The sequence below is a fragment of the Sitophilus oryzae genome, unplaced genomic scaffold (genome assembly GCF_002938485.1).
Source record: "Sitophilus oryzae breed Bouriz unplaced genomic scaffold, Soryzae_2.0 scaffold_1625_pilon_pilon, whole genome shotgun sequence".
NCBI lineage: Eukaryota > Metazoa > Arthropoda > Insecta > Coleoptera > Curculionidae > Sitophilus > Sitophilus oryzae.
The window spans coordinates 615,226-640,945 of record NW_022146309.1 but is presented as its reverse complement, the minus strand read 5'-3'; the positions used below and the strand labels follow the sequence as shown (position 1 = coordinate 640,945).

The following is a 25,720-nucleotide window of genomic DNA, read 5'->3' as shown; positions in this document are numbered from 1 at the left end:
TTTATATAGTCAAAGATGCAAGTGTGTTTAGTGGGAAGTTAATTTTAAGTTTGTGCAATTATATTTATTTTTTTACCTGTTGCATTTTAATTTTTGCAGCTATCAAAATGACAAGTGTTTGGTGTGTTGAAATTATAATACAATGTCCCTGAATTATCTTTTCACAGGCAAGCAAAGTATTCAGTTGTTCTTTAATTTATATTAAACCACACGCATACTTTCTGGTTAGATTCCTAAGAATATTGATATTCGTACGGAGTGCTAATTTATTTTTTTATTTAATTTATTTTTGTGACAGTAACATTCAATTACTGTTCAAATATATGCATTTTAAAATTGAATTTTTCTAAATTAATTTTCAAATTTGACGCGTGGACGATATAGGTCCTCGACAAGGATAGATAGATTAGAGGCACCGCGTGTGCAACAAAAAAGAAGATAAATGGAATGTTGATATGTTTGGGACAGTTTCCATAGTGACTTACTCTATCCACGTAAGTATATATGGTCTAGAATTTTACATATAAAATGACACCGATCTTCATTTCATAGCCACCACTGACGCCGTTTTTTTTTCTATTTTGTATTAGGTATATTGTATTTAGTATTTGTGAATCTACACTGTATATATTATATGGCTCAATCACATAAAACGTGAGTAACCCGAATATCACTAATATTGAACTTATTATAATATACCAATTTTAAAGCTGTTAGATCAGTTAATGATTTGGTATTATTTATGTTTATACTTTGATATTATAAATTCGCAATGCCATTAATTTTATCATAAATTCTTAAGCCGCATCTTTTATATTTCCAAAAAATATATATGAATTAATATCATAGAGATAAGACAATTATTAATAGTGATTTTTGACTTCTAAGTTTTGATTTTGAACTTGTGATATTACTAAAAACTTGGATGACTCATTCTTATTATTAAACCATTTGACGATCATATCAAAATCGCGTTCCATTATATACACTTTTTTATTACGGAAGCATCAAAATAGTCCTTTCCCAAGAGTAATTTTAACTGAATATTATGACGCCACTTTTTTCGACAGTGGTTTATGGGCCAGGGTGGCGCCTCTTATAGGTACGCCGCGGAAGCTCCAAAGAGAACGGTATAGTTTATATCGAAATAAAATTTTGGCAGCATATAGGTTAACTGAAAAAATAGTATTCCGGTATTTTTTAAAAAATAAAAAAAAAGTTACACATAGTTATATATTAATTGATTTTTCGATTCTAGGAAAAAATAAAGGTGAGCTTATATTAAAGAAACATATACCAAAAATCTAAGGATTTACACATATTTCATACTTTGTGAAATTGAAGAGTAAATTTTAAATCTCCCTGATAACAGCTACCTAAATTTTAGTTTATCTTGTATAGCCTGGATATTTAATTACAACTATTGTATGTTAAACCAAATTGAAATTTGACCCGAAAAGTTATATATGGTGAGACAAAATTAATATGGAACATTAGTCACCTTTTAAAAAGCAAGTTACCCTTTATTTTAAAATGGAACACCCAGTTTATTTTTCCGGTGTTCAATGAGAAATTTATATATCTTCAAAATATTGACAAGATTTTCTCCCAGATATTTTAATTTTTATGATTCAGTGTCAGTAAATCTTTTATTATTTGAAAAAATCTAGGGTAGCTGTGATATAACTTTTGTTAATTTTAACAAAATTAAGATTAAATAAAAATAAAAAAAAAAAAAAAAAAAAAAAAAAAAAAAAAAAAACTGCATAAAATTGTTGTCTTTTCAAATGGATCTTTCCATTTTAAAAGGCATTTATGTGGAGTTCTACCTCGAAAGCAGCTACACAATTTATTATTATTACAATTAGATAACTATGTTGAACGTCAGACATATCACAGCCATCTAGATTTTAACAATTAAATAATAAAGATCTACTCAGGTCAAATCATGTGTAAATGAAAATATCTAGAAAATATTTGTTTTAGGGGTAGGCAACCTTAATAGTATTTTGAAGAGACATGAATTCCTCCATTGAATGTCGGAATAATATACTGGGTGTTCCATTTAAAATTAAAAAGAGATTAACATGCTTTTAAAAGTGACCAATGTTCACATACTTTGTCTCACTCAGATAACTTGATCAAGTTTTAATTTGATTTGTACAATACAATAGCATAACTACATACAGTTTAGCTAGCTTTTATTGTAATTTAAAACAGTTCTTTATTTCTAGATAATGTTAACATGTCAAAAACTCATTTTAGTCATATACTTCTCTTATAAAACTTATCTTTATTTTTCTCCCAGAACCGAAAATCTAATTATTAGAGTGTTCCATTACAAAAACACAACTTTTGATATGTAACTTTGTTTGGGGACACACCCTGTAGAACTCTATATTTTTAAAAGTGCTCTAAATTAATCCCACATATGCTCACAAAATTTCATTTTAATACAAACCCCGTTCTCCCTAGAGCCTCCGCGGCGTATGAGAGGCGCCACCCCTGTATTTTTTAATATAAAAAAAAATTATTTACATTTTATTAGTAAAAAAGCTGTTTTATTTCCAAAACAAAAATTTTTGTCTATAAAGTTCGATCTGGGTTATAAAAGTACTTCAAACAAAATTTGTGTTTGATTTCTAAAATAAATATAAAATGTGTGTTCTATTTAAATGGCTTTGAAATGCATTGGTACATCACAAGCAATTTCTTGGAACTTCAATTCAAAAAGTTGGAAGGAAATGAAAGTATCGCATCCCTGTAGCCAAAAGTGAGTTTATTATTTTGTTAAATATAAAAAAAAAAAAAAAAATAAAAACTATATTAAATATTCATCAAGTCTTCTAACAATTACTAATTGTAAATGTAGTTAGTACGTTATTAAGTATTAGGGTATTATTTAGTACGAAAATTAGCTGTGTAAATTTATTTATGTATTAAATAATATCGAGTTAATTACTAAAAAAATAAATTAAAGAATAAACTAAAATTAATTTATCAATACTGAAATATATCTACTAATCTCATACATTTATTAAGTTAGTTTATAATAACTAAAACTACTGTTAAAATATATATAATTATTTTATTAGAGTATTAGATAATCTCAAATATTCGACATATTTATTCTAAATAAATATCTATGGTTGTTTCTTCGAAAGATTTTGTAATGGGTTTTTCTGCAGGGTTCAGTATTCGTGCGGGTTTTGCGCCACCAGTCGCAGTGGTCAGCCATCTCTTGGCCATCAATGCACATTACGTTTCTTCGTCTCATAGGCATCCTTCCCTAAGAAATTAAAAACAATTATTACAAACGGCGACATCTGTTTATAGAAAGATAAATTAGTCTATTTTATTAAACAAAATAGAGAATCTCTAAAAAGTTCATTACTGTTTTATAATAACATCATTAAAATCCGCAACAAAGCTTCTGATTATCTTCAATATTCTACTTTGGTGTATAGTTATTTCTTTCTGAATATCCCCTTAACCTCATTTTGATAAATTTGATTCCTGGTGACATTTACACAACTCTCATTTTAGAAGCTATGATCGTTTATATTTATCGTTGGCTTTATCTAAAACTAATTTAGATACTGATACAAAACCTCAGACAAAATCTCAACTCTATGATTAAAACCTAATCAGATTCTTTTTGATAATGTCTTCTTCGATAAATTTTGGGAAATCGAAACTATTCAGATGTAGCCTCTTATGGACTGTAAGTTTGGTTTCAATACATTCCCATATCGTCGTACCAAATAATATAACTATGCAATATCGCATGATCGAAAAAAAACGGCATCGGCGATGGCCATGAAATGATGATCAATGACAGTCCCCATACAATTTTACATACAGGGTGGCCCATCGAAACAGCCAGGGTATTTTTTCGAAAATCCAAAACACGTCAATTTTGTTTGTGAGGGGGTCAACTTTTGCCCCCAAAATGATTGCAGTCTTCAACCCTAAGCGGGGGTGTCATCCTTCAACTTTTTTCAAATAGGAAGGGGGGCCAAGTATATCGCAATGAAAAGGGCTTAAGGGCCTTTCTATTCTCTATACACTCCCGCTTCGTTTTTGAAAATTTGTCGAGTCATTGAAAATAAGTGAAATACTGAAATTTGAAAAAGTACTTTGGAAAAAACGCACAAATTGAATTAATAAAAAAAAACTTATCTTTATTAATGAAGAAAATGCAGCAAAAAACCTGTTATAGAACATTCTGAAGAACTTGCAGGGTCACTTCGCAACAAACATCAATAATTCGTCTTTGCAGGTCTTCTAACGAGGCTGGTGGAGTGCTATACACTTTACTTTTATGTGTCCCCATAGAAAAAGTTTAAAGGAGTCAAGCCGGGTGACCGGGGAGGCCATCTCAATTGCACCCCTTCGTCCTATCCGCCGAACGGGAAAGTTATTGTTTAAATAATTACGCACATTTTGAGAGTAATGTGGAGGTGCACCCTCTTGTTGAAATGGTCAGTTCGCTTCAACGTATCCAGAATTGTTCTCTATGATATCAGTTAGGGCTAGATCGATGGTATTTTCCAGTAAATACAAGTAATATATCTACCTGTTAGATTTCAGAAAGAAAAAAAGGACTCACAATAGAATTTCTAAAAAAGTACTGTTCACATGTTCAATTTCTTAGGGTTTTGTGTGTGCAACTAGTGAAAAACCCTGGGGTTGTCCAGCCCAGTACCGACAGTTGTGCTGATTAACTACACCTTTCAAAAAAGAAAGTACACTCTACCTAACCCGATCGTTCATCCTTGTAAGGTGAAAAATGCAAACATCTAGAAATAATAAGACAAGAAAAACAGCAAATTGGTCGAAGGAATTTATCCTATCATTTACCGGATAAATGTTCAAATAAACTTTTCAAATTTCAATCCCTTCATATTTTCTCAATGGCTCCACCGATTTTCAAAAACGTAGCGGGAAAGTATAGAGAATAGAAAGCCCTTTTCAATGCGGCACCACTTGACACCCCTACCCATTTGAAAACAATTGGGGGATGACACCCCCTGCTTAGGGGAGGGTTGAAGATTTTAATATTTTTGTATAAAAACAGTCCTCACAAACAAAATTGACGTGTTTTTGAATTTTCTGAAAAAAAATTACCTTGGCCGTTATGCCTTGCGGAACGTTTTCGATGTGCCACCCTGTATAATTTTACATATTAAACCGATCTTCATTTCATAGCTATCACTGACACCGTTTTTTTCCAATTATAGTCTAGCCTTTCACATATTTAGGTACTCTCTTTGTAGTTGGGCACATTGTTGTCTATTATTGGCTATGCGGGCCCAAGTTATCCCTGCTAATTGTATAATATCATGGTTCCCAGGGCCGGATTTCCGTCTAGGCCTGCAAGTCCCGGGCCTAGGGGCCCAGCCAGCCTAGGGGCCCCTTGAAATGAGTGGCGCGCAACTTTTATATATAAGCTCCAAATTGGCTATGACCGGGTGGCCCCAAATGTCAAGTGCCTAGGGGCCCTGGATGTCTAAATCCGGCACTGATTGTTCCATCTCAGGTTTGGTGTTCTTCTAGGTCTTCATTCATTCCTCATGGGTACCATGCTGTAATTTTTGTGGTTCATCGGTTGTCTATCCTTCTTGCCAGGTATCCTGCCCATTGCCACTTGAGGGATTTGACTCTGTGGATGACATCTATTACATCTGGGTCTTTTGTCGTATCCATTTTAGTCTTTTACGGTCTCTCTTGATTATTCCCAGCATATTTAGTTCCATTGAGCATTGTGCGACCTGCAGTTTCCTTATTGGGCACTTAAGACGGACATAAACCGATTAGAGAGATTAGTTGAATGTGGTATGAGACCATCTCTGATTAAATTGTTTACATCTTATCTACAGGATAAAAAGTTTATAGTTCGTTATGATGGATACCTCTTCAATAAACATACTGCAAAGTCGGGAGTATCGCAGGGTCCAACCTTGGACCTTTGCTTTTTCTAATTTTTATAAATAGTTTGCCAGAGATGTTTCAGTATTCTACACCTCTTTTGTTTGCTGACGACATGAAATTTTACCTTCCCATCAGAAATACTACTGATTGCATTAGGCTTCAATCTGATATTAAAAGAGCAATCAATGTGTGTGGTGCATTATAAATAAATTTGAATTTAACTTATCAAAATGTTGTGGAATGTCTACGAGTTGGGCAATAAATAATATTATTTTTAATTACTTGATCGATAACCAGCCACTGAGGCGAGTTAATTTGATAAGAGATTTAGGGCTGGAGTATGATAATAAATTAAATTATTCATCTCATGTTGAGAATAAGAGAGCCGAAGCGTTAAGATCTTTAGGTTTTTTAATTAGGCAATCGACCCATTTTGATAATGTTCAAATATTAAAAGAGTTGTATTTTGCGTTGGTGCGTCCGAAGCTGGAATTTGCTTCTGTAATTTGGAACCCTGCTCAGGTAACACGCATTAAGTATATAGAGAAAGTACAAAGCAAATTTTTGAGATATTTATACTACAAAAAATACTCACAATACATTACAATCTAACTACGATATAGTTCGCTCCTCTGACTTGAGAAATGAATTTAATATAAATACATTAGAAGTTAGACGAAACTTATTCAATAATGTTTATTTTCAAAATTCTTAATAACTTCATCGATGAACCCCGACTGCTGTCACTATGTGGAATGAATATACCTCCTCGCCAGCTCAGATCAGTTCGATTTTTTTACGTGCTTTTTCTTCCATGAATCGGAGTCCTCCCATTTCCCGAATGATAGCAACTATGAATGCTATTGAAATATACGATCTTGATATATCCAATAATATTTGTAAATTTTCAAATCGCCTTAAATTTTTTCTTCGTTTTTGACAATTATAATATTAGTTAATTATTTATAACGTCAAAACAAAATAAACCATTATTTTTATTGTGTGAAACTCCTCTGCAGATTTGAACTCCAAAGACAATATTATTTAGATATCTAAAAAATCATTTTTTATTATTTGTTATTTAATATTAGTTATATATAGGTACTGAATGGTATATTTATATTTCTTTTTGTCATTTCTATATTTTTTTTGTTGAATTGTAATGTTATGGTATCTGTTTTCATGTAATTACACGATTTGTGTGTTTGAGATAAATAAATAAATAATACTTTCTTAAGTGACCAGGTTTCGCACGCATAGGTCATCACTGGTAGTACACATTGGTCGAATGTTTTCTTCTTTAGATAAAATGGCATCCTAGTTTCTTCCATAAGTACTTCATGCTAACTTAATTCTTCTGTTGATTTCTGGTAGAAGAGATTCCGAGCTGTGTATTAGTTGTCCCAAATATATGTATTCTTCTACGCTTTCCAGTGTTGTGTTATTTACTAGAATGTCTTCTCTGTCCACTAGTTAGTTGTACATTATTTCACTTTTTGCTAAGTTCATTTTGAGACCAACTTTATTGCTGGCTGTATTTGTTTCGTTAATTTGTGCTTGTAGTTCTTCAGGGCTATTGGCAATTATGACTATGTTATCAGCGAATCTGAAGATTTCTCCTAATGTTGCTCCTAAACAGCTTTGGAGATATTGCGTCTCCCTGAAGCCGCTTCTAAAGCCTGCTTGTTCTCGTGGTTGTGCAGCGTGTTTTGTATTCTGTTGTTTATTATTTTTCTAAATATCTTGTTGTTTTTTGCGAATATCTTTTTCGATCATATTGTATATTATATAGTCCTACCAAAGTTTGTAGCACGAATGGTTGTCGTACTGGCGGAATTTGTATTAGTCGTTGTTTTTTAACTTCAATCTACTAAAGTGTTCATTGAGGAGTTCTGTTAAAACCCCGTGATAATCCGAAGATTTTTCTTCCTTAAATCTAGGAAAATCTTTGATTCTTCTCGGTCTGAGAAATTTCTTCGATTGTTGGAGGATAGGTACCCATTCCCAAGTAGCATCTATCTGTCTTCGAACTAAATCTGACCTGAAGCGACGTCAGACTTTGTGCAAATTTAGGTCGGGTGCTGGTGATACGACCGGTGACGTCGCTTTCCTATTAAAAGTGACGTCGTTGGATCCGAGTAGGTAAATCCAACGATCTGTCAACGTACAAAATAACAACGTACCATTTGTATTAATTTCCCAACGTCGTTCCCACGTTGGCTTGCACGACGTACATAATACTTGAACTAGCCCCACGTCTACCCGTTGTCCGAATAGGATACGTCTCACTGATAATCCCTAAAGTAACGTCTAATTATATTTTGTTGTATTTTATGTTCATATTTATAACCTAATTTACGTATCTCTATTTACGTCCGTAAATACAACCCATTAAGTAGCATTTGCGGCCTAATGAACATAGGTTAATAAAAAGTTTTTGTAAACAAACTTATTTTTTTTTATTATGCCTAAAAAACACTAAAAAGGCATTTAAACATTCATCTACATTTTACAGAAATAGGTCGAGGCTTTAGCAAAATAATAATAGTAGAAGTAATGTCTTGCCCCCACCCACGAATGCTTTTTATGCGGAAGAGATACTGCATTACACTGGTGCATCTTAATTTCATTTTTTAGCTTAGGAAACCAGCAGACCCCATCCTCCTCCCACATGTGAGGTACTGGTTCCAACTCTTTTAAATTTTGTATATACAGCCATTTTTTTAAGGAGAAAACCAAAACTAAATTATAGTTGCACAAATCCACAAATCACTGATACGCAAAGTGAGGTTACGTGGCGTACGTTGGAATTATATACGTCATAATACGATTGCCGGTCGTCCGGTTTGATGACTTCGGTCGTGTGAGACGACTAATGTTGGAGACCCGGTCGAAATTGGTATATTGGTAGTTTATATTAAGTCGGACACAGAAATTCGCCATTCTTAACAAGTATCCGATTGTCAGCCATTTTAAAGTCGTTTTTTGTTTTTAAAATTTATATTCACATTCCGATTTCTAGTAGAATAATATTGATAAGGTTGAGTTTGGGGAACTACAGTACAGTTTTATGATTAAACCAGCTAGAAATAAAAAAAAAATTGCGAGTTACTTTTTATAGATATTTTATTTCATAAATCTACCTAATTTTGAAGGCGCTCGTTGTGTTCCGGAGTATTTTAATCAGATATATCAAAAAGTGACTTCCGTTGACAAAACTGATGTCTGGATTAATGATTCAGAATTATTATAATATGAAATTAGGTAGGCACTTATAGTTATATTCGAGGAGTGATTATGAATCCATTTGTAATTAGGTAATTTGGTTAGGTTTTTATGTATTCCTGGTAGCGAATATGAAACCAAACGTAATGTAAGTGCTTAGCGACGAATTTTAAGTGACTAAAATCCAACGTAATATGACGTTGGTAATTGGTAGAATTACATTCCCTATTAGGTCAGATACCGACGTCGAAGCGACCCGAATCTGTATTCCCCATTTAGGTGCAAATAAGGGTCAGGCGGTCGAACCGACGTTGGTACCCGACGTCGGGTTTATTGAACGCGACGTATACCCGACGTTAGATAACGTCCAAATGCTACTTGGGTTCCAGTTTACAGATAGGGTCTACTAGGTTCTTAAGTTCCGCTCTAAGTTGGTTGATCCCCATAAGAAGCAGAACGGTTCTGGTCCAGTTAGTTGAGTGTTTTTTTTCTAGCTAGATATACATAAACCAACCCAACCCAAACCAAACCAACAAGTAATACTAGCATTATTGGTACTAATGGATAATGATACTAACATTAATGGCTTCGCACAGGCTAGCTCTTATTCTCAGTTATTGCCACAAAAAATGTTCTAAAGGGGTATGTTTTGTACTTATTTTGTAGAGAAGTTTATGCCCATTTTTTTTTAAATTCAAATGAAGATAATAATCTTTAAAATTTAATAGGCTTATGTTCAGTTAAATAAGATAAGCTTTAATATAACTAAAGATAAGCTTTAATATTTAATATACCTCGAAAGAAGTGAAATCTTTCATGACAAACATATATAATATATTCTGAAAAATTATTTTTATCAAACAGTGATTGGTGTGTTTCCTACTGTTACTTTTGATTTTTCGATCATATAAAATGTATGTATCACAAAGTATTAGTAACTCATTCCTCTTTTTTCTACTTTTGAAAACTTTTGCTGCTCTGACCAAAAAATATTTTGCTGCAACAGAAGATAAAACTTCAACAACTTCATACATCATTGGTCACGTGTAAATGATCATAAAAATTTTACATTTTACTTATCTCTTACTAAAAATACTTGAACTTTTAGACTGGCAAACATCTATTACTCTGCTTTTTACTACAATTTAAATTAGGTGTACATAATTCTTATTCCCATTATATAACAAAAATTAGAAATGTACCTTAAAGTAATCTATTCAACAAATATAATAATGGAAAATATTATCCAAACATTAATTCAATATGTAAACATCTTTTCCCGTTAACAATAATTAACTTAGTACAATAAAAAAATCAAATTACAAATATGTATCAATACTTACTCCATTATGGCAAGTTATTGGGCAAGACTGCCATGGACCAATCCACCATTTATATGGACATGGATCAGCATTACATATCCTAGTTTTCTCCTTTGGTTTTGGAAGATAATCACACAGTTCTTCCGCTACTATATTGGGACTTTCTAGATCGGAAGCAACTGGAGATATTGTTCTTTCTTGGCAGAGAGGCTTTCTAAATTGAACACCTATAAACAAAATTGTATTTCTTAAATTAGAGCCTGAGAGTATTCAGCGCCAACCGGCCAAATTTGCGTGTTCGAGAGTGTCTGCGTCCAACCTACTTAGTTTATTTTACTACACATGCGAATAGTCAGAATACAAGAATCAATATAGCTCAGTATACTGAGGGCTGGCAAATGTTAGTCTTGGGTCGAGATTTCCGTATGTAAGAAAAGTACAATGCGTTTATAATGTACTGAACAAAGAGAGAACAGTAAACACGTTGCCAAAAGTATGAAATAAACCGAGAAACTGTGCGCATTGCGAGGATACGTGGAAGGGGATATAGCAGATTTGTCACAGTCTACCGGTTGACCCAATCAGTACCTCTGTCAGTACTTAACGTTCTAGGGAAAGGTGTACATCATGCGTTCAGCTTCACGATTTAATTACGTCTCGTGATACTTTATTTGTTTATTTATTAACGAGTCGTTGTAATTTTCTCTATAGCTTGAAAAATTTTAAATGCAAGTTAGAAACACTTGCCTTTTTGGTAAAAATAAGTGGAATTGAGTTGGTGTTCGACAGTGGTCGCGCTATTAGAACTCTGAATTCAAAAATCGATATCTCAAAATCTATCAAAAATCTTCTAAATATCTCGATATATATCTTTCCGAAAAGAAATCTTTTAAAACTAAGCGGTTTGCGAACGTGATTTCACTTTACTTGGGTACTTCATTGGGTACCGGCATTGCCGCAACAGCACACCGTCGCATTTCTCTCACTCTGACTTAATAAGATCCCTATGCGACTTATTTCCACACATGTAAATACCGACCCAAAAGTAGCAGTTGCCAGCACGATATGACTGGTTAAGTAACATAATATAATCAAATATACAATGTGAGTCTTACATAAGTACAAATATTTTCAGGCGTGGTAAATCTTGATAAAAGAAACATATTTTCTCTTTACCGTTGTTCAAATAAGTCCACAATAACCGAGATATTTTACTTCAAAAATTTAAAAAATGATTTTCGCGTAAATTATGAGAAGCACTGTATCTTTTTGGGTTTTCTTTTTGTAAATTCAATCTACTACATTGCCATATTATGAAGATATTATGTTTTTAACTAAAATTAAAAACATTTCCAATTTTTTTCAGAATTCCGAATTTTCAAAAAAATCCGTTAGAAAAACCTCATTGATGGATTTCTAAGATCGAAATATACAACCCCTAAAAGTATTTGCCCTATTTAAGACTCACCCTGTAGGTATAGCCGGCCAAACGCGAAAAGTGTGCTTTTTGCCATCTACCCGGAATGGTTGGATACACTTCATCGGCTGGTACTTATATAACTGTGGCTACTAGCGTCACAGAGCAACGATCGCCTTCTCTTAAGGAGCCAAACGATGCGCATGTGATGCCCAAGTGATGACGCTCGTGGCATATTCTTAGTTGGTTCCCACTCTACGGTAGTCAAATTGCAATAACGAAAAACTAATGTACCAAAATTGGTGATTATTTCAATTTACTTTGAGAAACCCTATTGAAAAATGAAGAAAAACTATTTATATTAAATAAAGGCCACACTGTGTATTGTTTGTTTTAAATGAATATTCAGTTATAATGTTATGTTAAATACTTATTGCTTTTCTATATATTCAATTACTTGCATTCTAATTGTATATAGCCTGTTTTCTGTAATCAAACATACCGTGCCTCAGCTCTTATTTGAATTTAGATAAAACTCATTTAAGTGGAGTAGTTATTTATGGAAGTCACGCACGTTTACCTTTGTATAGTTTCCACGTAAGTATATTTGAAAGATATACTTTCTGATACATTTTTTTTATTCAACGTAAATTTGATACAGACAGGTAATACTTTAATCGCAGAAAATTAAATAAATAAAATGTTATTTAAGACAATAAAAATATTGTCATCAATAACAGTACGATTTAACTAAAATTGCGAATAGTTTTAAGACAACAAATTCTTGTAGTTTGGACGTAATTACTAATTATGATGATATGAATGCAAATTTGTACGTTAATATATTTACACGATTTCAGAAATCTATGAAATTTAAATATTTTTATATACTTTATCTAGACATTTCATGAAATACCTGGGCATTTTATAGAATGTCTATATAACATTAGGAAAGGTTCAAAAATGTAAACTTATAAGAGTATTAATTAAACTTTACCTTTAATTACAGAAACATTTAACTTAACAAAAGTAACAGGAACATAACAAATAAAAAAAGATAAAAAATTGTAGACTTTCTTGCAGTGCAAGTGGCGAAATACCCAGAAGGTTTTTTGTAAAACGTAACAAATATCTCACAAATATGTCTTAAAACCTATTAAAATCGATTTTTCTATTTATTTTTGCAGGGAAAACTCGACATTTATTTGAACGTCAACATTTTGCTTGTTGCATTTTACACAAGCATGTGACCAAATTTATTAGCGGCAGGGTTTAATAAAAACCATTAAATTGCGTTGTCAATTGTAGTTGCTGTTTTTCCAAATTCTTCGCCAAATATCGGGTTCGAAGGACCAAAAAACTTATGTATAAGCGTCAATATTATTTGAATTTCACGTTAAGTAAAATGATAATGTCTTTCAAAGGTCAAAAGATGTTCTTCTTCTGCGTCCTCCCCTCTTGGACTCTCTTGGACCAGTCCATTTTCTAACTGCACCTTACAGGGTTGCCGTAGTTAACCCAACAATCTCTTTATTTTTGTCTAAAAAGGCTGAATATCCACTTGATTTTATAAAATATTTCTTAATTTGAAAGATCAGAAGTGAACCATACCCATAAAATATTCAAAGAACCAACTAAAAACTAAAAACAGTATCCATGCCAATTTTCTGTCTTTATTACGCTGCCCGCAGCCACAGACAAGACCGGATCCATCGTCGTCGGTCGGAACTGCGGACAGAATAGGTCTGCTAGTCTTTGCGTGAACTAGTCTTTTATTTAGTTCCACTAGTTCCTTTCGGTCCGGAACTGGCAACATACGCCTAACATCGGGTTACGATCGCGCTGGCCGATCCGTCGCCGTCGATTATTATTATTATACCTCGGTCCCAGTCTCGGTCCCCGGATTTGCGGAGCAAATGAGTTCTGAAGAACTAGTCTTATAAGAAACCAGAAACTAGTTCCTTTCATTCCGGAGTCGGAATAGTTTATTGGAACTAGTTTTTTCGCGAACGTTCTACTTAGATGTTCGTGTCAATAAAAAACCTTCTTCCATTCATTTTCAGCGCGTACCATGAAATTTTGTCGCTATTTTAGTTGCACGAATGAGTTTTGATTGCTTTGATTTTAGTAGCACCATAACCCTTTTATTCGTAATTTTTTGTATATTCTAAAACATAATTTTGCTTGGACGTAAGGTGCGCAAGTATCAAGGATGCGTTTTCTTTCACCGATTTACCTTTTCAGCCGGCAGACTTTAGCCGGTTGGGCCCAAATTTAATGCATAATATTCCATACATTGTTTATTATCAAATCAAACAAAGTTTCTTTTTATCTATTTTAAATCAAAACAAATTTTCTCCTTAATAGTTAGGCAAATAGTAATAGTACGTATTTCTTATATTTTCAAGCCTACGTAAATAAATTAAACATAAATTTACCTCCTCCACATGTAGACGAACACTGGGACCATTCTTCCATGATCCAGCTATAGTTGACTTGTTTTACAACTTCAGGTTTCCACATGGAATACTTCCATGTTACACCGGGATTGTATACTTTGCCTCTAAAGATTATCTGAAATCAAATTCATTGCTTGAATAAATTTCACATGTGTTAATCTTTGCTAATAAAAATTTAAAAAAATAAATATTTTTTTTATATTTTCTTTAAGAAGAAAAGGTATTTCAGTAGACACCACATGAAATAAAACAATTATTTTTAAAAAATTCTACCCTATGTGATATATTATATGATGAAATCACAATATTATGAACTCCTTAGTAGTTATCATTCCATACTTTATCTCCATATTTTCTGTTTTGAGAGAAAATAAAAGGGACAGAATTTTTTATTTATTCTAAAAAATATGTATGGATTTCCGAAGCATTATGAAACATTAATTAATTAAAATCTACATTGAAATTCAAAGACAAACATTTTGTTTACAACGTTCGATTTCGTACAAAAACTGTAATTATATTATGGACTTTAGAAGATTTTGATACCCTTGTGTTGTTGGTAAAGCTTTGTGGCAAAGGCATTCCTTTTTAGAATATTAGTCTTTTATAATAATATGTTTTGTCATTTAACGATACCCCTTTACGATTTTTTGTATTAGGTCCAAACTTTGCTGATGTAACATTATTATTTACATTAATGTCAAAAATAAATTCTCTAATACTCCAGCTTTCACTAAGATTAAAATAATCCAATTTGTGAAAAACCAAAGAAACTACCATATTTAAACAAGAACAAGATATTGCCAATGATAGAAAAAATCATGGGGAAAAATCATCCGCTTGCCCAGAAAACCCAGAATCCCGACAAGAGAAGAAGTGGAAAGCAACCTAGTAGTACTAAAGTGGTAGCAGTCTATACAGACGCCTTCGTGTCTTTAGGAAGCACAGGTATAGGCAGTTTCTCAGAGGAAGTAGACATCCAACGACCTCCAAGGATCTCGGATGGTTGAAATGTTATACAAACAGATGCTTTCGTTTTAACAGAAGCGGCCAATAGGAGTTATCTCCTATATGACGGCTTGGGCGCTCTAAGAAGCATCACTATGTAGTAAGATCGAAAACTGTGATGGACTGTTGAGAAGAAATGTCCTGTCTGCGTAAAGGCGAGGTCACTCTGGAACACTCTGTACTGAGTGAAAAGCTACAGTAATGGGGTGGGTAACCAGGAGGCGGAGGGACTCGCCAGAGGGGACCAGAGGAGAAGTCGTCGAATATGACCCACCACCTGTGACGACTAACGCACTCAATCTATAGAAATTACCATCAAGGCCAAGCAGCAAGAGACAAGTGGAAAGAACGTGAAAGATAAACCAAGATGGAAGATTTCCTACGACGACTACTGCAGAAAATACGGAGAGGAAGAAGAAACCATGGAGCATCTGCTGTGCCACTGCCCGACGCTACAAATCTTTGCATTTTTTTTCTTTGCACACAAGGGTATCAAACATTGCAAAGAGCTGGAAATAGAAAGAAATAATGAGAGAAAGGTTTGGTATACTATAATACAAGGGTATCGCAATGGCCTCCGAGTGAGGGTTCAAACAGGATTCTAGCAACCTAACCTAACTTAACTCTTTAATCATTTCTCTTTTAATCTGTGAGTATAAGTTAAACACACCATTCAGTTTCCATTTTTGTTAACAGTCAAGCAAAGCTAAAGACATTTGGTTTCATAGAGATCAGTTATAGACTAGTGTGATCTAAATACATTGGGTTGGTTGTTTTGGATTTTGTATAATCCAAATACATTTCTGCGTTAGCCTGGGTACCAATATACGAGGGTTACAAGGGTAACGAAAAGGCAGATAAAATAGCCCTACTAGACTCATCAGTCTCACTCATAAGTTCATATCAGTGTCACTCCTAAGTTCATATAAGTGTCACTCATAAGTTCTCATATCTTCTGTTACGCTGCAAAAGCAGTTACAAGAATGCCCACTAAAGAGTTAATGGCCAATAAATCTCTAGAATGGTGAAGAAATTTACCATAGCAGAGACAGGCAAAAAAATCATAGGAAAACATTCTTTAAAATTTACGGCAGATCTGATAAGCAAAGACTGGGAGTCCGTCAAAGCTGTAGTTGGTCTACAACAGGACATTGTGAGCTTAATAAATATCTAAAGCTGAGTTTTTCTCAATCTGTAGAAGAAACGATAGAACGTATTTTATATCAATGCTACAGCCTGGCGAATGTGCGGTTTTTATGCATCGTAAGCCATCGACAAAGGGGTATATGGAGTTTAAAGTCTCCAAGTTATTAGAGATTTTGAATAGGATAGGAGTGGAGAATGTAATAACCTAACTATTAGAAAAGGACTACAAAGGCCACAATTTTTTTTTTCGCGAAAAAACCTCATAGGCGTGTTTCTGGGGTTGAACTATACTACCAGTTAAAATACTTGCACTTATTTCTGGGACAGCCTGTATAGAGAAGGAAGAAGACGAGGAAGTTTTTTTTTAATGAAGAATGCAATTTTCCCAATATGTCAATAATAAAAAAGTTTTTCCTCTTGCAAAGACAATCCGGGGACATACAGCATATTTCTTAATATGCCGGTTATTGATACCGGAGGATACATGATTATCCAAAATATAGTAAATGTGGAAAACAGTAAATAGAATAAAAACAATGGTGGGTTTCAAAATAAAACATTGCCAACTTCTATCTATAATTATAGAGCTAATATTAAGTCAAATCGAAATATCCATTCTAGAATAATCATTATTTATGTATTTAACTCGAAAATCACCAAATGTATCAAATTACGGATTATCTGGACCCAATCCACAAATTAAATCATCGCAAACGACGAACCGATATCCCACGGTTAATTTCCAGTTAGAGATAAGCCTGCGGGGTTCCCGAACAAAAACAACATGTAATTGAATTAAGAAATAGAGAGGTATCGAAAATCGGCCCTTAACCTACGACCCTGATGCCCGTGTTTGCCAATCGCCTCAATTAACTTATCTGGTATTAATTGGTTCGATATCGACCCTCAAATATGTATAAGGCACACGCGTGTTTCGAACAAATGGTTTCTATACAGTATTATGTTTCTTCAGGCGAGTATAATTCTAATGGCGCCCGTGGAGTGACTAGGTGGTTTTAGTTAGAGAATTTAACTCTACATTTAATCATTTTTTTATTTCAACTTAATTTAGCATTTTCGGGAGAAAATTGTTACTCTGCTAAATTAAAAAAATAATCCTTACATAGATTTCCATTCTAACTATTATTTTATGTAATCGCAAAATATTTTCCGATGCACGTCATCAATCATTTCGATATTGACACTAAAGTCTATGAACCTGAGTAAATGAAATTTTGGCAAAAATGTTTAAATTTGTTGTATAATTTAAGATACCGAGCAGCTCTTCATTTTACTTTATAGAACAAATGATTCTGACATATATTTTATTTAGATTAAAGCTGGAAAAATTAGTTTAAACCGAATTTTATTATCGCTATGTCGGTCACATTGCGCCGTGTTCAGCAATGTTGTTCTATATTATTTGACAATTATCCTAGTGTCAGTGATTATTTTGTATAATGTCGTGTTCAATATTATGTTGTTGAATCTTTGTGAGTAATTCTCGTTTTTTTGCCTATTTTCATAGTCTTTTATTAAAAATTGCACTTTTAAGCATAAACAGTTCTTTGAAGAACTAAATTTTCGAGTTTTTGTATCGCATTTCTTGAAATTTGTGTGTTGAAAATATGCCGAAGCATTTAAACAGTCGAAGCAAAGAGCTTGTAGCTTCCCTGTTTTTTTTTAAACTATTTTAAACGAGAACGTGATAATAAAGGTCCTTTATTACCCTTGACTACAGTCAGAAAAGTAAGCTTGATAAGTACATTATACCACTTTCAAAGTTAGTTTTTATTAAATTCTATGATTATTAGTTTGTGCATTAATAGCACCCTCTTACTTGTTATTACCACTTATGGCGTTGTATGATGTACATCAATAAATAAATAACCCATAATAACGCTTATAATAATCTTCATAATGGACTAGTTTTTGCCAGTATGTAATAAATAAAATAAGCTATAAAACAAATAAATCAATTAATCACTAAAATATTATTTATTAAATTAAAAATAAAACGTAAAAGTCTTTCAAAATGATATAATGAACATGTTGTTTGTCAATTTTAAATTAAGATTCATCTCATAAATCCATCACAATCTGGCAGAGCTGTCGCCATCGCTTGTCACTCAAAGTTGATCACGTCCATCGGAAATTGTTTTGCGATTACCATATATCATGTACTGTATATACAGTACATAATATTATAAGCTAAAAACAACAATTTTCCACTGCATGGTCTGCTAGTACAAAATTTTCAGTTTAGAATTTCACTTAAACCATAAACTCGTAATACAAAACTCAACTGTCAAAACTAATCAATATATCAGTAAATAAATATGTCAACGTTATATCCGCCAAAATTTTTTGAAATATTCTGTAAGTATACACGAAAATAATTCGTTTTTCAAACGTCACAAAAGTATTAGTTTTTGCGACGTGATTGACAATATAAAAAAGTCATTTTAACACCTAGGCATAAAAGTAAAGTAGTTTTACGCCTAAGCACAAAAGTACGAAAATATATTATTAAACTGACATAAAGTGTCAAATTCAACGAGCGTAACCATAGTTTCTCGATATATAATTATAATTACATACAAGGAATTACTTTTAATTTTTTTATATTATTTGGAACGTTCGAAATTGCAACAGGTTCTATTTGGGGTAAAAATTAATTTTTGTGCCTCGTCTGTATGTCAAAGGTACAGCCTTGCCACAAAAAGTGTCATTTTTACTCTTAAAAAAACAATATATTATTTTTTCTAACGTCACAAAAGTATTAATTTTTGCGACGTGATTGACAATATAAAAAAGTCATTTTAACGCCTAGGTATAAAAGTAACGCACTTTTAGAACCAAATCAAAGCGTAAAAACACAATAAAGTCATCTCGTGTATTAGACATTTTCTTTTTTGATATTGACAGTTTTTGAATTTTGGTTATTCTGGTGGTTGGAGGAAAAACGTTGTTTAATGAACTGTCGTTTCCATTTAAGTTTCCCAGAAATATTTAGTCTAAGAGCTAGCAACGTTTTCGAGAAAGTACCTATTTTAAGAAAACTGGCTCTTTGATATATATATTTTACTATGCTCTCTGAAACAGCATGCGGCCCATCTGACGGCTGATACCCATTGCGTTCACTACTGCGCATCGGAAGAAGATCCTATATTTTTTTATTTAGTCCGTTAAATTCTAGTATTGAATATAAATCGAACAAGTCTCCATAGTGCAGCGCGTAGAGTTTCCGACTACGAACCGAGGATTCAAAGTTGGAGATCGGGTCAGGGCAAAAACTTTTTTATTTTATTTTCGTTTATATTCTGATAGTAAAGTATTAAATATATTTTTTTTTTGATCACCAGAATTATTTAATACTTTACTATCAGAATATAAACGAAAATAAAATAAAAAAGGTTTTACCCCAACCCGGTCTCGAAAGACGGTCCCGGTAAACGATATATTAAAGAGCCAGCTGCCTTAAAATACTTGTTTTCCGACGTTGCTAGCTCTCGTACTATTACGCCTAAGCATAAAAGTACGTAAATATATTATTCAACAGACAGAAAGTGTCAAATTCAACGAGCGTAACCATAGTTTCTCGATATATAATTAGATACAAGGTATGACTTTTAAATATTTTTTATATTATTTGGAACGTTTGAAATTGTTTAAAAAATGATTTGTGGCTTTTGAGAAAAATAGCATGTTCCATTCGGAGTACAATTACTTTTTGTGCCTCATCTCAATGTCAAATGTACAGCCTCGACACGAAAAGTATTATTTTTACTCCTAATAAAACAATATACTATTAGAATTCGTATTTTAATATTCCCTAAAACTTTTCCCATTTAACATTTTTTCGTAGTTCTTATACCAAATCTATAGTAATATATAAAATCCTTAAATGACTGACATACTGATTAATCACGATCCTGCTCAAAGCACTCAACGTTAACTAAAATCCTGCTAAACCACTCAAAGAAGCTCAATTTTGGCATACATGTTGACTCTAGGCTGTAGAGGTTCGATAAGAAGGGATTTTTCGAAATTCCAGTTCCAAGAGGGTGAAACCACCCCTCAAATATTACAATATTTTTTATTTAAAAAACGGTCAAGTTTCCGAAAAAACGCTTAAACACGTGTATTTTATTTTGTATTTTTACATATTTTAAGATTTTTTAAAAATGTATAGAGGGTGTTTCGAAAAATCTGGTCATTGATTAATCACGATCCTGTTTAAAGCGCTTGACGTAAAAAGCTGATTTTTGGAAAACAGATTGACTTTAGGGTGTAAAGGTTCGATAAGAAGGGATTTTTCGAAACTCGAATTCTAAGGGGGTGAAACTATCCCTGAAATATTAAATTATTTTTTTATTTAAAAACCGGTGAGTTTTTCGGAAAAACTCTTAAACACGTATATTTTATTTTGTTGTTTTACATATTTTAAGATTTTTTATAAATTTATACAGGGTGTTTCATAAAATATGACCATTGAGTAATCATGATTCTGCTTAAACTGCTTGACGTTTAAGGCTTATTTTTGGTAAACGGATTGACGGCGGGGTGTAGAGGTTCGATAAGGAGGGGTTTCTCGAATCTCAAATTCCAAGAGGGTAAAAACGCCCCTCAAATATTACAATATTTGTTATTTAAAAAACGGTTAGTCTTTCGGGAAAATGCTTGGACAAGCATAATTTATTTGTTTTTTTTTTACATATTATGAAATTTTTTAAAAAATCATACAGGGTGTTCCAAAATGTTGGGTAATTGATTAACCACGATTCTGCTTAAACTGCTTGACGTAAAAAGCTTATTTTTGGCAAACGGATTTTTCAAAAGTTAAATTCCAACAAGATGAAACTACCCCTCAAATATTACCAGGTTATATAATAATATCGCCATATTGTTTTTTCGCATGCTGACATAAATGTGAGAAAATTTTATCCAGTTTGTATGTTAATGGAAATTCTTGCTTTGCTTTATCATCACCATTACAAATGATTAATTCGACGCGAACGAAGTCGCTGGTACACGTTAGTAAGATAATAAACTTTATGGTTAACACCTCTAGTAGGAATTGATTAACACTTTTAGGTACTATATGGTTGAAGCACCTTGCCTCGTCAAGTCGATCCGTGACTTTATTATGCATCGCGGGTGTTAGGAAGCTATAAACGATACCAATTAAACATTTAGTTACGTAATCGAGGGCGCGATTTTTAAATTCAGTGTTGCCAACCATGACCATATTCGGCGCCGGACTAACTAACTGGAATTTAAATTTCCCGCTGGGGATTCAGATGGTAACTATGCTGTAAAAATTGTCAAGTTGCTACATTTATTTATTTATTTTCTGACACTTTAGTTTTGTATTGCGAGTTTTTGGTTTAAATGAACTGTGTTGTGATACTTTATGATAAAAAAAATTACTAGCAGATCTTGCAGTCGAACATTGTTCTTTTTAGAATCTGTTTTTGTTCGAAGTGTACAAGACAGCTTAATAGCCAATGCAAAAAACTCATCGCAAACTTATTAGAATATGGAATGGGAAAGGGGTAGTAATGGCCCTTTATGTTTCTTAAGGGCCGTTAAGAAGATGAGTTTTGTTGATGTAAATAATAACTGTTTATATATAATTAATTTATTATTGTTTCATCAAATAGTTTGATTAAAAGAAAATATGTAAAAGTGGGCAACGCTGTGCCGGTCAAGCTTAATTACGTGACTAAAAGTTTAATTGGTATGAACTTATACTAATACTCATTTTGTCCACAAATATAAACAGTTCTTGTTACCCTTCGGGTATAATAAGTCTAGTGATGATCTTAATCTATAAATTAATTAATATAACTTATAAAACTAATGTGTAACATACCGAAACTACAATAGACTCGTGAATTGGTCCGGGAATCCGAATTTTCTCTAGACTGTGATCCCTCTCGTACAACGCCTGAGCTCCGGCTACATTATATTCACCAGGGAGTGTAATGTGTCTGAAAGAAAATAATTAGCTGTAAAAACACCAGAAGATAAAAGAAAACGGCGTCAGAGAAGGCTGGGGTATTACAGTCGATGATAATTTTGGTGAGGTTAAACCTAATTGTTTGGAGCACACGGTGCGAGAAACTACGGACGAGAAGGTCTCGAATAAGACTTGCATAGGAACTCAAATAGTGGCTACTGTTCACTTATCCATGTTAATTAGTTTCGAAATGCGAGTCACGAATGCACTTCACGCACGAGGTTTCTGGCGCGGTTCCTCGCATCATCTACACGCGGCTTATATGATATTTACTTGGCCTGTATTCTTTTTTATTGAAGTGAAACTTCTTTACGCGCGCTGAGAGTAAAACACTCAGGACCGTGATACGACACGACACACACATGACACACGAGGTTAAAAGTGGTAAGGACAGCCTACGGCTTAGAAAAAATCGTCCGATTTAAATGAAATTTGGTATGTCGATAGATTGGACCAAGGCCAACTTGACCGTGTACGACAGGTGTCACTGTGACAGTTAGTTTTTAAGTAAGAAACGTCAAAAGTTATGTCAAGAAACGTCAAAGTTGGTGGGTGGACTATGTGAGCGACGTGCACATATTTCCACCTTGGAGCTGGATACGACGTTTCGTTCACAGGTTGTTTCGTTCACATCTTCATCAGGGTGGGAGTAAGGATTTGATTTCGAAGAAAAATGTTTGTCGATTTTGGCATAATTGGGGATGGACTACAGGATGACGCTCTCAACGTTTCAAACCGATGCGATGACTCTAAATAGACGAAATCATCAGGATTTTTCTTAATTATGGGTCAATAGGAACCAAACTCGACACGTGTATAGAGGTACCCGAATGGGATCCTCAGACGGACAGATGGACAGACGGACAGACGGAAATAAGAACAAATTTTCAAGTTTCACTTCAAACAAAACAAGTTTCACTTCAAATATGCACACAATTATTTTTTTTAATGGCGATACGGCCAGTTGGCCTTAAGAAGTATGTAATTATTTTTCTTCTTTTTCTTGCAATCACGGTGTAAAACAGCTATTCAAGCTTCTTGTGATCCGGACGTCCATCTTTCGTACCATCTTTTTGATGGCCTGTTAGGTAGTTGCGTCCATTTTGCTGTTCTATCGTGATCTATTATTTTAACACGTTCTTCCTAATGACGTTTTCTTGATCTTCCCCTCTCTTATATTGTTATTTAATTTATTTTTTTATTAATTTATTTTTATATTGAGTAAATATTATTTTTAAATGGCGTAGATTTAAATTCGATAAAAAATATTTTTTAGTAATAGATTTGTGTTTTTGGAAACGTTTTATCCTTTTATTAGCTTTCTATTTAGTATTAATTTTTGACAAGTTTTATGTGAATTTTTATTAAATGGTATCTAGAGATAGACCTCGCCCAAAATTATCTTCGATTGTCATTTCTCAATCGCCTTTGACGCCGTTTTTTTTATCATATGGTGCTTAATAAGTAAACTTAATGTAATTTGTGTATTACAGCAAAAGTTATACCGAGATTTATAAATATACATATTGAAACCTAAAAATTATTTATAATCTAGACAAAAACAATCAAAGTTGACAATAAAACAGCTAAAAAATAAATACTCAATAAGGAGAAACCAAAGGGAAATTACATAATAATACAGGGTGAGTCTTAAATAAGTGCAAATATTTTCCGAACTGGTATATCTCGATAAAAGAAACATATTTTCTCTTTACCATTTTTCAAATAAGTCCCAAATAACCGAGTTATTTAAGTTTGAAAATTTTAAAAAAATTGATTTTTTTTGGAAAAATTTTGAGAGCCACTGGCTTTTTTCTGTATTTGCATCAATTTTAGTAACCATATAGAGTAAAGCTGTAACTATGGTAATATCAGAGGTTAAGAAATTATACTGTGGGAAAATTTGCGGTGAACAGGTAGTTCTAAAAAGTTTTCAAAAAGTATACCGGGAAATTTAAAAGAAAATGCACGATTTTCAACATCTTTTTTTTGAAAAATAAAACTCATAGACGTGTTCCTGGGGTCGAAATATACCACCCATAAAAATATTTGCACTTATTTAAGACTCACCCTGTATAGCAACTCTATTTTAATCAAGCAAATTACTAGTAGAAAAAGCAAAGTTGGTTTTTAATGGCCAGAGGCGCAACAAAACAGATTTACATTTAAAGAAGGCGTCCATTCTTCTCAAAGAGACCTGGTTCAAATTAAAAAAGTAGAAAAAAGACTCAGTCTCAGTCTCTATACGTTTATATAATGTTAAACTGTTACACGTGTTTCGCTCACATACGAGCATCACCAGATCTAACAAGAAAGAGCCTACATAAATAACAAATATTAAAAAGGTGTAAGTTATGACGACCTTTTTATTATTATTATTTGTTATTTATTTAGGTTCTTTCTTCTTAGGTCTGATGATGCTAGTATATGAGCGAAACACGTGTAACAGTTTAACATTATATAAACGTTGAGACCGAGACTTTGAGTCTTTTTTCTACTTTTTTAGATTTGCATTTATTTTAGAATTGAATGTTATTGTATTTGCTAAAGGTCAGATTTAATAGAGGTTTAATATCAAATCAAATGGAGATATCCGGAATTGAGAGGATACAATGCAAAACAATTTAAAGCAGTCTCTGGAATAGTCGAGGGAATAGTAGACTGTTTGAGTAGGTACTTATTTAAATAGTAGATTTTTGAAAGCCGGTATATTATGAAATTAATCTTACGTTGACAAGTTTTATCTAGGGGGAGGCTTGTTAAAAAAGACATAAGGTTATCTTTGTTTTCCATATATTAATCATTTTGGCTTCAGTTATGAATGAACTAAAATACAAACTAACCTGTTACCATTTAAGTAGAACTTTTTCTCCACTGCACTTGATAGCTCGATGTAATTTTCAGATTGGCCGTTTTCCTCCACCAGGATATTTCGCGCTCCTCGTGGTATTACGACTATTTCCCTTGATCTAGGTACTCCACTCTGCTTTTTATATTCCCCTCTGGTGATGTCACACTTGGTGCCGTCTCCTTGACAGATGCCGCACTCGTCTTCCTTAGCTGTGGAGTCAACCACCCAGTCACACCCTACTTTCTATAAAAAAATATTTATTATCTTTACTGCAATCTGATTTATGATATAGTATTCATGTAAGTCAGTTGTACCTTTGGTTTTCTGTGTGGT

The 25,720-nt window shown here is 33.1% G+C and overlaps 1 protein-coding gene across 1 annotated transcript in view; it reads right to left on the bottom strand.

Annotated features, from left to right (window-relative positions):
* The window catches only part of LOC115880540 (A disintegrin and metalloproteinase with thrombospondin motifs 7), a 276,261-nt gene that overhangs the window by 33,394 nt on the left and 217,147 nt on the right, over positions 1-25,720 (bottom strand). Inside the window, exons 14-16 of the mRNA XM_030897765.1 lie at positions 25,380-25,630; positions 22,390-22,507; positions 14,337-14,472 (exon numbers count right to left, since the gene is read on the bottom strand). Coding sequence (XP_030753625.1) covers positions 14,337-14,472; positions 22,390-22,507; positions 25,380-25,630 — 505 coding nt within the window. The remainder of the gene's footprint in view (positions 1-14,336; positions 14,473-22,389; positions 22,508-25,379; positions 25,631-25,720) is intronic.